General features: G+C 34.8%; 1 protein-coding gene across 1 annotated transcript; it reads left to right on the forward strand.

Annotated features, from left to right (window-relative positions):
* Nucleotides 1–6,653: 6,653 nt before the first annotated feature.
* Nucleotides 6,654–12,610, forward strand: LOC133193612 (uncharacterized). The gene is made up of 4 exons (XM_061329573.1): nucleotides 6,654–6,779; nucleotides 8,236–8,392; nucleotides 12,223–12,308; nucleotides 12,543–12,610. Exons 1-3 carry the CDS (start codon nucleotides 6,654–6,656, stop codon nucleotides 12,297–12,299), a joined length of 360 nt encoding a protein of 119 aa, XP_061185557.1. The 3' UTR covers nucleotides 12,300–12,308; nucleotides 12,543–12,610.

Genomic DNA, 12,610 nt, shown 5'->3' on the forward strand with positions numbered 1-12,610 from the left:
ATTGGAATCTGTTACACAAATTTTGTCACATTTCATGGAAAGAACAAATGTGTCAACTAGTATCAATATGCTCTTTCTCTTGCGGCATTTGAGTTTACCGTCTTGCAAAAGACTGTGCTAACTTTGTGCATACTTGCTTACTACTCCATATAGTGCAGAGTTGGGATCAATTCGGCGTGACATATGTAACTGTTTGCAATAGCAACAAGCTAATTCAGAGAATTTGTGGAGGAATTATATAAAGGAAAAAAGAAGAGGGTGGAAAAAATATGCAGATAGAGATATAAGGTCAACCTCGACTTTTCAGCTTTTGGTCCTAAAATCAGTAGGGGTCTTCTTTAGGTTAAAGAATTTAATTACCTTAAGTTTCATTGCAAAAGCTTACAGAGAACTAAGAAATAAGAAGGTTATTATCTGTTTGTTTGTTGTTTAACGTCCCTCTCGAGAATTTTTCACTCATACGGAGACGCCACCATTTGCCGGTGGAGGGCTGCAAATTTTGTATACTCGGCACTCAAGGGCCATTGAGCACTGAGGGATCTTTTTCATGCCAGCTCCTACTGCGACATGGGACCTCGGTTGTTTTATGGAAATTGGAAAATTTTTCATAAAAATGTCCACCTTTACAGCAATGTTACCTTGACTACTAAAATTCGTCTCAAAACCTTTCCTCTTCAACACCCGTTCTTCTATTTCAATTAAAATTGTTACAAAAGTAAACTACTACACGTAACATTACTACATTTATTGGTTTGAGATTTCATTGAGAGATGTTGCCACTGGTATTAAAGTTTAATAATCTAAGTATATTTTACAAATCTTTCTAAATCTTACTCTTGCAGTTTGTTTTGATTTCAGAAAAACGTCTTTGGTACTAGTTTAGAAAATATCATTATGCATAATTCCGGAAATGTAAATTAAAAAAAAAGAAGAAAAAATACTGTTTCAAGTCCACAGGCAACTTATCTCTTACCTATTATAGGAACAAACCGATAGAGCTACTGTATTTACAAAGACTTTTGGTTTATTCTAGGATAAATAAATGCAATTCAATATACTACTATTTTTAAACATGTTTTCCAAACGGTTATAAACGAAGTTCATATCCCTGTCATAAGTAAATTTTGAATTTACATGTACTTAGTGACAGTGAGTATAAATTTTGCAATGTTATACTGTAGATATAGCATCAAAATTTACAAAATTCAAGACAGTTGAGAATTTTCTAGCAGGATCAAAGACATGTAACTGTATACATGAATATTATTTTAAGTAATTAAATGCACTTGACAAAAAACCTTCTTTTACATGCATGTACATGTACATATACACAAAATCATAACGGTTCTGCATGTCTGATTCATAACAATCGAATGCATTTTTCAGAAATCAAGCGGACATTAAAAGTCCCAAAAACATATGAGATATAATAAGATAAATGGCAAATAATTAATATGATTGAATACTGATTGGCTGAGAATGAAATATGGAGATAACGAACAGTAATCAAGCTCAAAAATCCATTGAAGCAATACAAATCGGGAGCAGAGCATCCTAACAACGTCAGGGGTTCTGATTCAACTGGTGGCCGTTGGACCCCTGACAAACTTTAATTCATATTCTACGGCCTGACTCCAGCGACGTCTTTCGGAGTAATTACAAATTTTGGCTGTTTTTCTTATCTTTCGACCAATCACATTAAACTTTTCGGTGACAAACAACCTGTGACTCGTGCATTGAGGTGGCAACTTTCTATTTGCGTTTTATATCAACATGTGAAAGCCTCAATCTGATTGGTGCTTCTCAATGAGAGAAGCAAGCCCGTAGAATATCGAATGATGTTTGACAGGAGTCCAATGGGCACGTGTGGACTCGGGACCCCTGACGTTGTAAGGATGGGAATAGAGAAAACACGGACCTCTGAAAACATCAGAGGTGGGATCAGGTGCCATGGAGGAGTAAGCATCCTCTCTCGACCGGTCACACCCGTGTGTTCATTGTCATGATCGGGCAAACGGAAAATCCGTAGAAAATTCAGTGTTTAAATAATGGCCAAACAATTAGTATGAAAAACTCAAGTCAGCATTTGAGATAATGATAGATTGTATTTGCTGACATGGTCAAAGAACTTGCGAAATGACTTTAAACGAAACTGTTGGTATCCTTTTTTATCAAATTGCTTGTCAAAAGCTTGCCTCGTTTTAGAAATTGTTCGTACGTGGGGCATGTTATTGCGTATCGAATCAACTGGGAAATATAAACCCCATATGCAGGTGATAAAGGTATGCTCCTACACATAAGTAAGGGAAGTTGACGATAGAAAAGTTGAAGCCATCAGTTTTATCATAAAGTTTGGTTGTAAGATACTCATAATAGTAAGCATTAACGTCTTTTTCTATTAAAATATCCAAATATGAAACAGATATATCAGACTCTGTGGTATTCTTTATTTCAAGTTCACTGGGATATATCGCGTCGACATATGAATGGAAACAACTATTGTTAGTTGATAATATGTCGTCGATATATCTAAATGTCGAGTTGAAGGCCACAGCAAGTGTCTTCTTCATCTTATGTAGAAGTTTTTGAATAAATTCTGCTTAATATGAATACAAAAATAGGTTTGCTGATAACGAGTATTTAATAAATATATAATAATAAATTATAATGGTAATAACGGGGCGCTATTGGTACCCATGGGAATTCCGACAGATTGTTGAAAGACCTGATCTCCAAAAATTACATAGATAGTGTCAACCAGAAACTCAAGCTTTTTTTTAAATATCTACTTTAGAGAACATATGTGTACAATTAAAATATTTTTAACAAAATAATTTTGCAAATGACCAATGACAAGGTAAGTAAATTTACGAGTTCCATTTTCATTGAAAAAAAAAACCCAGCTGTCTATTATGTCAAAAAAGCCTGGACTTTAGTTTATCGTGGGGAATGGTGCATGGTATGAAGTGTTGAAAATCAACAGTTAGTTCTTCTTCACATTCGCACCAAACTTTACTCTTTCCCTTTGAAACTTTTGAATAGTCTACTTGAAAAGGTCAAGGAAAGTCCATATTTGGATTCTTCGACAACAGAATACAGGCTTGGATCTGTGATTATGGATATTGCAAATCATAGTCTTTTAAAATCGCCACGTTTTACAGAAGAAAATGCAGCTAAAACAACCCGTTTTTTCCTTAAACTCCAATATGCCAACAAAGGAATTGACGCGGTTAATATACATGTAAGTAACAAATATTCATCGACTATTGCTTCCAAACTTGTTAATTACAAGAAAACTTTACAGGGCCTGGATATCGAATATCTGAAACATAATCCTCCTTCGTGTTCATGTTCTTCTTCACCCTATAACGATATTCCTGCTGGACACGTTATTACTGGACTTTTGCGAGAAGCGCTGACTTTTACAAACGACGACTTACTTTTACACTAGGACAATATACGAAAGCTCTTTTGCGATATAAATATTAAGCCCAATAGCTAATAAGAACGATAATAATGGGCCATTTGAAAGCAAATATTACGTTGTCTAGGAAAGGATCGGCACCCACCCTACCCTCAACCCCCTCTTTTCCCACATTGACCAATTCTTGCTTTGTTTTCCTTCCGAAATTTTTTTTCTTCCTTATTTCATTCCTTCAAAAAAATGATTGAGAGGAGATACTACCCTCACGAATAAGGTAATTTAAGTTATGTTATTCTGCCTCCCATCATCTCTTGCGTTGATTGCATACCGGTAAATCATGTAAGTGCCCTTATCACCATACCTATAACCACTATTAAGTTTTTCTTGTCTATTATCAATTCCGTACCTCCGTACATTAGGCAGGTTTATATGTCAAAGTAAACCGTCGATTGTAAAAGTCAATGCTTCTCGCAAAAGTCCACTGGTGACGTAAATATAGTTAATAATGAGGACCTTAGATCACTAATTTTAAAAGGTCCTAAATAAAGGGAACCCCGATCCTTCAACTGGCGTAGTAATTTCATACATATTATGGATTCTGTAGAGGATTACGCCGGGTGCTGGGTCAGATATGAAAAAGAAGACATTGGCACTTTGTCAGAATGGATTAAATGTATCAGATATATGTTAAAATCTCGCATTAAACGATTGAGGGGATGTATGAAACCATCTATCCTTCTGTATTCAGTATTCAGTAATTCAGAAGTGAAAAAAGAATTAGATAGATTACACGATCAGTACGTACTGGTCCCTGCTGACAAACCAGGTAACAACATTGTCTTAGTTTGTTTGTAAGGCTCATTATATAAATTGTATTTTAGAGTAACTACTAGTAGTTCTACAAGCGGTAATCCAATTTATACCCATAGCTCACTTTCTAAGGAGGAAATTCTTCAAAATCATATGTCAGTTTTGAATATTTTTAATATTCCCAACAACCAAAATGAATTTGAATTACCATATCTATATTGGAATCCGAAACTTCAAAGAAATCCTAACAAATAAAGATACATAGCGGGTTCCAGTAAATGTTCTACCAAGCCTCTTTCTTTACTCCTCACTAAGATATTAACAGCAGTGAAGGAGAAACTTCAAGAGTACTGTGCAACAATATATTTGAGAAGTGGTGTAAATCAGATGTGGATACTAAAAAATTCCAAGGAACTTCTGGAACATTTGAAATCACAAAATTTTACCAAAATTAACAACATAAAAACTTACGACTTTTCAACTTTATATACAACTATTCCCCACGATAAATTAAAGTCCAGACTTTCTGACATCGTTGATAGCTGCGTTTTCAATAAAAATGGAACTCGTAAATTTACTTACATTGTCATTGGTCATTTGCAGAATTACTTTGTTGAAAACCAATCTGATTGTACACACAAGTACTCTGAAGTTGACATTAAAAAGGTGCTTGAGTTTCTGATTGACAATATCTATGTGGTTTTTGGAGACCAGGTCTTCCAACAATCTATTGAAATTCCCATGGGTACCAATTGCGCCCCGTTATTAGCAGACCTATTTTTGTATTCATATGAAGCAGAATTTGTTCAAAATCTTTTACGTGAAAAGAAGAAAAAAACTTGCTGTGGCCTTCAACTCGACATTTAGATATATCGACGACGTATTGTCAATTAACAATGGTTATTTCCATTCTTATGTCGATACGATATATCCCAGTGAGCTTGAGATAAAAGATACCACAGAGTCTGACACATCTGTTTCATATTTGGATAATCTATTAGAAAAAGACGGTGATGGTAATCTAACAACCAAGCTTTATGATAAACGTGATGACTTTAACTTTTCAATCGTCAACTTCCCTTACTTATGCAGCAATATACCCATATCACTTGCATACGGGATTTATATCTCTTAGCTGATTCGATACGCAAGGGCATGCTCTACGTATGAACAATTTCTAAAACGAGGTAAATTATTGACAAACAAGTTGATGAAACAAGAATATCAGCAGTCTCGTTTAAAGTCATCATTTTGTAATTTCTATGGTCGTTACAATGACCTTGTCAGCAAATACAATCTTTCATTAAGTCAAATGCTGACCGACTTTTTTCATACTGATTGTTAGGCCATTATTTACACATTGATCTGTCGACGGATTTTTCCGTTATTTCCCGATCATGACAAGGAGCACACGGCAGGTGTGACCGGTCGGCAGGGGATGCTCACTCCTCCATAGCACCTGATCCCACCTCTGATGTCTTAGAGGTCCGTGTTTGCTCTCCTATTTTGTAATGTTTAATGGACTTTTGAGCTCGAATACTGTTCGTTATCGCCACATATTTCATTTCACCTCCACCCAACTTTCAGGTGGACACAATATTTATTTTTTTCTAAACATCGGACCAACCATAGACCAAGAAATTCTAAATTAATTTAAAAAAAATGGTTATATTTATTTTAATCCTGCTTCTCTCACTGTATTCGGCTGCGACTTAAATAAAAAAAAAAGGTGACCAGGTTTGCTTAACGAGTTTGTATCATATACCGGTATTCACCTCGCCCTTCGGACTTGTGAATATTGTACTTCTCGGGTAGAGAAATCTCTTATTGATTTCAAAAAAACAGCAATAATTTTATAATGTCCTAATTTTAAAATATAATTGTTGATAGGAAAAAGGTAACATGTTTTGTAAAGTTCGTGCCATATTTTCTGACAAGCTACAATTTGAACAGGTGTGCACAGGTTTAGTGTTGAGAATGATTGTAGAGTAATATAGGAACTGAGATTGAAAGAGTGTCGTATAATTTTTTTTGTATTGCTTCCATCAGCTGTATAGCTGCAGATAACTCACTTGACAGGCCCTCGAATGGTTTGGAAAACACAGTAAAAGACGTTTCAACAGCTCTTTGTCAAAAGTGTTATATATATTTTTTTATCTCTTGAAATGTATATAAATGTATGCTACGCAAAACAAAATATAAAGACTCTCACAAAGGTAAGATCATTAAAATTATATTTTTATCTCAAATGAAATAAAATGGAAAGTTACATCACTTGTATAAGAAAATGTTACATGTCTTATTTTAAAAGAATGACTAATTCCGTCTAAAATATATATATCTCCAGAAACTATAGCATGTTTTCTTTAATTCTACATTTGCACCGTATTTATTGCATTGTAGGAACATAAGTCACAAAATGAATATCAAAGTTACTCTTTTCGTGTCCCTTTTGTTCGTGGTTTGTCTGGAGGCAGCTGAGAAATCCAAAAGTTTGCCGATGAGGAGATGTAGCAACAATTGGCTGTTTGTCTGGTGTAGAAGAGTAAGAGAGAGAGAGAGAGAATATTGGGATGAAAGTGGGGTGTTTGAAAATCTATCTATTAAAATGGGTTTCCAGCTGATTTAAGGACAATATAACACAAACAAAAAATTTGATGCATGGATTGATATATATGTTTTTGACTTATTTTGAATAGAAATTACATATAGATAATAAATTTCTAAAGTATTAAGAAATCGTAGGATTTCCTTAGTGTTCAAATATGCGACTTTGTGCCATTTTCTTCATAAATCTATACAAATTTTTGCTCACACTTTATGAAATTATTACAAAGTTTAAGAAAATTTCCACAATGACTTTAGTAAACATTCTATATTACGATATATCTAATAGATATAATGCTAATTTCTGAGAAAAAAAATTGTTCGTGCTATTTATCCTTATCAACTTTAAGCTTTAGGGTCTAAAAAAATATTAAGAATATCCGCTCCTCGGACAAGATAACTCTTTAAATTATTATTTAATTCAAAAAGCCTCCAAAAGAAGCTTGACACTGAAATCTTTCCGTGCAATAATTTTTATTTCATGAATACATGATTCAAGGTTCTTTGAAGTCTTAGAAACGGACTTGTAAAAAGTTGACATTTGTACCCAATAAAAGTACAAAGATATATACATTTTTATAGAAAAATTGAATTTCCTTTAATCTAGCCCCAGTTACCAATACTTATTAGCATGATATGAAATTGAAGGTAATCTGTGATGTCTTCCATTGATAGCTAAAGCTTTTTACAGCTGTGTTTTAAATAACAATTGAAGTAAACAGAAGAACTAAAATACCATATAATTGCTATTTTTTCCGAATGCCTGGATACATATCTTTTTTCAATCTTGAAACCCAAGATATGGCATATTAATTGTTGTCAGTCGGTCTGTTTTTTTTTTTTTTCCGAAAAAGAATGAGGGCGTACAAGGTGAAGACAATCTCCTCCTCAGAGATAATTAATATACTGGTATTTTTCAGTTTGCAAACATCATGGAAAAGTTATATTTTCAAAATCTATGTTGTCCATAATATCATCTATAGACTAACACATTTGATTCTTTTATTTTATTGAATAATTTATAATTATTCTCGGTAAAATAAAGGAATCAAATGTGTTTTTTTTAAATATAACTTCTCAATGAACATTTAACGAGGGATTGTCGTCGCCTTGTATGCTTCCATTCATTACTTATTTGTAACTAAAAATAACAGAATGGAAATTTAATGTCAAAAATGAATTTCAAGTGAAAAATAAAATAAGAAATATAGCTTTTTCCCATCTGACAGAACTGCTAAAATTTGCATAATAAAATCTAAAAATTAATATTTTGAGGTATGAATAAATAATACAGAGAATTAGAGCCATTATAGCTTAAAAATACATGCATAAATTAAAAAAATAGAAAAAAAACATACGTACACGCAATTAAAAAAAAAACTTTCCTTTTTCAGCGTGGTGGTGGTGAATCAGACGGAACATTGCCGTGTAATTTCAACTTATTTGACGCAAACCGTGATGGATCCATTACGCTTGAGGAATTTCAGAGACACGTGGCTCCAAAATCAAGACCGCTTACCGAGACTATTTTCTACAAAATGGATGCTGATGGTTCGTACACAGGGGCTTGCTCCTGGCGTGTAAAAAAATATTTATTAAATAAACATATACGATACACTAAAACACGTGTTATTTTAGTACATCGTATATGTTTTTTTTTTTTTTTTAAATATTTTTACACGCCAGGGGCAAGCCCCTGTGGTTCGTATATGGATTTTTTTTAAAATTATATACCGGTAGATTAAATTCTTGCATCAAAGATCTAAGCACGTAGAAAGGGGATGGGTTACTATATTTTTTTTAAACAGTGTTCAAAATGTTTAACTGTTAAAATTTAGTATGAAAAATGATCATTGAAAGGCCGGTTGGCGGTTGGCGGTTACTAAAATAAACAAGAGGCCCATTGGACACAACACTCACCTGAGTCACTTTGGCTCTGTTGTTCTGCATCAGATTTTCTTACCAATTTCTATGTAACATTTTGATCGTTTATGGCTCCACCCACAGAGGCTGAGATTTGAACAAAAATGAATCTACATTACCAGATACTCTAATTCCTATGAGTAATCTACATAACTCAAAAAATTGCTGTTAATTCTTGAGTAGAACGTTTTAAAGATTTATGCCTATGTAATCCCTAACGTGGCCCCATCCTACTACTAGGGATCATAACTTGACCAATTAACAATCTAACTACCTCAAGAAGCTTCCACATAAGTTTCAGCTTTTCTTGTCCAGGAGTTCTTAAGAAAATTTTTAAAGTCTTTTTTCTATACAGTAAAACATGCTTATAGTAAGTGCCTAGGACCAACAATTTTGATTCGTTATAAACATGATTCGCTTTTTACGTTCAGTTAGAAAAACGTTTCAAAACCATGGGGAATGGAAATTAGTTCGAAGTAAGCGTAAATTCATAAGTGTGTTCACTATAACCGTCTTCTACTGTATACTTCAATGTAAAACTTTGATTCCTTAATGTGGTCCCACCCTACCCCCAAGGACCACGATTTACAATCTACACTACCTCTGGAGGCTTTCATCTAAATTTCATCTTTTCTGGTCCAGTGGTTCTCGAGAAGATTTTTCCTTTATATATCAATGTAGAACTTTGATTTCCTACGAGGCCCCAACCTACCCCTAGGGGACATGATTTGAGCAATTTGAAATCTACACCACCTCAGGAGGCTTCCAAATAAGTTAGAGCTTTTCTGGTCTAGTGGTTCTTGAAAAGAAGATTTTTAAAGAATTTTCTTATATATTTTAATGTAAAACTTTGATTTCATATTGTGGCCCAATCCTTCCGCAGGGGGACATGATATGAAAAATTGAGAATCTACACAACCTCATAAAGCTTCCACTCAAGTTTCAGCTTTTATGGTATAGTGGTTCCGAGATTTTTTAACAACCCCACCCAATTTTTGCCTTTTCTTGTAATATTATCTCCCCTTGGAAGGTGTCTTGGTCCTTCATTTAAAGTTCTCTTCACCCAGGGATGCTTTGTACCATCTTTGGTTAAAATTGATTCAGCGGTTTTTGACAAGAAGTTGAAAATGTGAATAGTTACAGATGGACGGCTAGACAGATGATGGACAATGGGTGCTCAGAAAAGCTCAGGTGAGCTGAATATACTTACATGAAACTGAGGATTTTCGTGTTACAACAATTTTCTGTAAATTTTTTGCACAGTGCAAATGCAGGGGCAGACCCAGGATTTTTCTTGGGAGGGGGGCACTTTCTTAAGTCAATTTTCTTCACATACACAACTCTCCTTAACATTTTAAATTTTAAGGGAGGTCCAAGGTCATTTTTTGTCTGGTTACATTTACATATAAATTTAACTAGAGGCCCATGGGCCACAACGCTCACCTGAGTCAATATGGCCCTGCTGTTCTTTGTCAGCAGATTTCTTCTTCTATATATTCATACGTAAAGCTTTGATCAACTGTTCTAGGCATAACCTATCCCCAGTTGCCATGTTTTGAATGAAATTGAATCTAAACTTTCTGAGGATGCTTCTATATTCATATAACTAATCATGGTTTTGCTATTCTTGAAACGGAATTTTAAAGATGTCTGCCATCCTACCCTGGGGGGGAGGAAGGGAGGGGGGTTCAAGATTTGAACAAACTTGAATCTACACTACCTAAGGATGCTTCCATATCAATATGACTAATTATGGCTTTGTTGTTCTTGAGAAGAAGATTTTTTAAGATATTTCTTATATATATTCTTTTGTTAAACTTTGATCCCCGAGTATGGCCCCACCCTACTACTGGAGGATGCCTTGAACAAACTTGAATCTACAATACTTGGGGATGCTTCAATATCAAAATGACTAATCACGGCTTTCCTGTTCTTGAAAAGATTTTTCCTATTTATTCCTATGTAAAACTTTGATCCCCCATTGTGGCCCCACCCTACCCCTGGGGGTCTTGATTTCGACAAATTTGAATCTACACTATCTAAGGATGATTCCATATCAATATGACTAATTGTGGCTTTGTTGTTCTTGAGAAGAAGATTTTAAAAGAATTTTCCTATATATTCCTATGTAAAACTTTGATCCCCCATTGTGGCCCCACCCGACCCCCGGGGGTCATGATTTGAACAAACTTAAATCAACACTACCTGAGGATGATTTCATATCAATATGACTAATTGTGGCTTTGTTGTTCTTGAGAAGAAGATTTTTAAAGAATTTTCCTATGTATTCCTATGTAAAACTTTGATCCCCCATTGTGGCCCCACCCTACCCCCGGGGGTCATGATTTGAACAAACTTGAATCTACACCATGTAACGAAAGTTTCCCATAAGTTTCAGCTTTTCTGGCCCTGTGGTTCTTGAGAAGAAGATTTTTAAAAGAATTTTCCTATATATTCCTATGTAAAACTTTGATCCCCCATTGTGGCCCCACCCTACCCCCAGAGGTCATGATTTGGACAAACTTGAATCTACACTACCTGAGGATGATTTCATATCAATATGACTAATTGTGGCTTTGTTGTTCTTGAGAAGAAGATTTTTAAAGAATTTTCCTATATATTCCTATGTAAAACTTTGATCCCCCATTGTGGCCCCACCCGACCCCCGGGGGTCATGATTTGAACAAACTTAAATCTACACTACCTGAGGATGATTTCATATCAATATGACTAATTGTGGCTTTGTTGTTCTTGAGAAGAAGATTTTTAAAGAATTTTCCTATGTATTCCTATGTAAAACTTTGATCCCCCATTGTGGCCCCACCCTACCCCCGGGGGTCATGATTTGAACAAACTTGAATCTACACCATGTAACGAAAGTTTCCCATAAGTTTCAACTTTTCTGGCCCTGTGGTTCTTGAGAAGAAGATTTTTAAAAGAAGACACCAAATTTTCACTTATTCTTAATTATCTCCCCTTGGAAGAGGGCATGGCCCTTCATTTGAACAAACTTGAACCCCCTTCACCCAAGGATGCTTTGTGGCAAGTTTGGTTGAAATTGGCCCAGTGGTTCTGGAGAAGAAGTCGAAAATGTGAAAAGTTTACAGACGGACGGACGGACGGACAGACGGACTACGGACAAAATGTGATCAGAAAAGCTCACTTGAGCTTTCAGCTCAGGTGAGCTAATAACTCTAAAACTAGCGGGAGAGGGGGGTCCAAACCCCCAAATCCTCTCTAGGTCTGCAGTTGAAATGTTAGGCCATATGTGGTGTAGACAAAAAAAAAAATCTATTTTTATTCCTAGTGAGCCTAAAAAAAACAAAAGTCCAGATTAAATTGGTCTGATCATTGATTTTAAAAGTTTTACTAACAGCTTGTTCAGTATGAAATACACTTTTCATGTACCAGTATATCAAATGATATTGTACCAATTCATCAATCAATTCTTTTAATAGCTGATGCAGCAATAACAGAAGCGGAGTTCAAGGACAGTCTGCCAACACTAAAGGCTGAGAAAATAGCCAACTGCTAGTCAACTTGGGTAATGAGATAGTGTCCTTCAGTTAATGCAAATCTGATTACCCTTTACTAACAAATATTTTGTTTGACAAACTGAGCAGCAGATATACACATATCTACGCAGACAAACATGAATACACTCTGAAAATGTTCATGAGAAAAGCTTTTCTATGGTAACTCTGATTCATACACATGTATGAACTGTTTGTATATTTTGAAATTCCATTTACTTCAAATCTTTCCAATCATTTTGTAGGAAGTAATGCCAATGGATTACAGAAATCCTGGAGAATAAATGGACAAAATAAACCTAATAGCATAATA

Source organism: Saccostrea echinata, unplaced genomic scaffold (assembly GCF_033153115.1).
Source record: "Saccostrea echinata isolate AGI-Se365-2 ecotype Australia unplaced genomic scaffold, CSIRO_AGI_Sech_v1 ptg000028l, whole genome shotgun sequence".
Taxonomy (NCBI): Eukaryota; Metazoa; Mollusca; class Bivalvia; order Ostreida; family Ostreidae; genus Saccostrea; species Saccostrea echinata.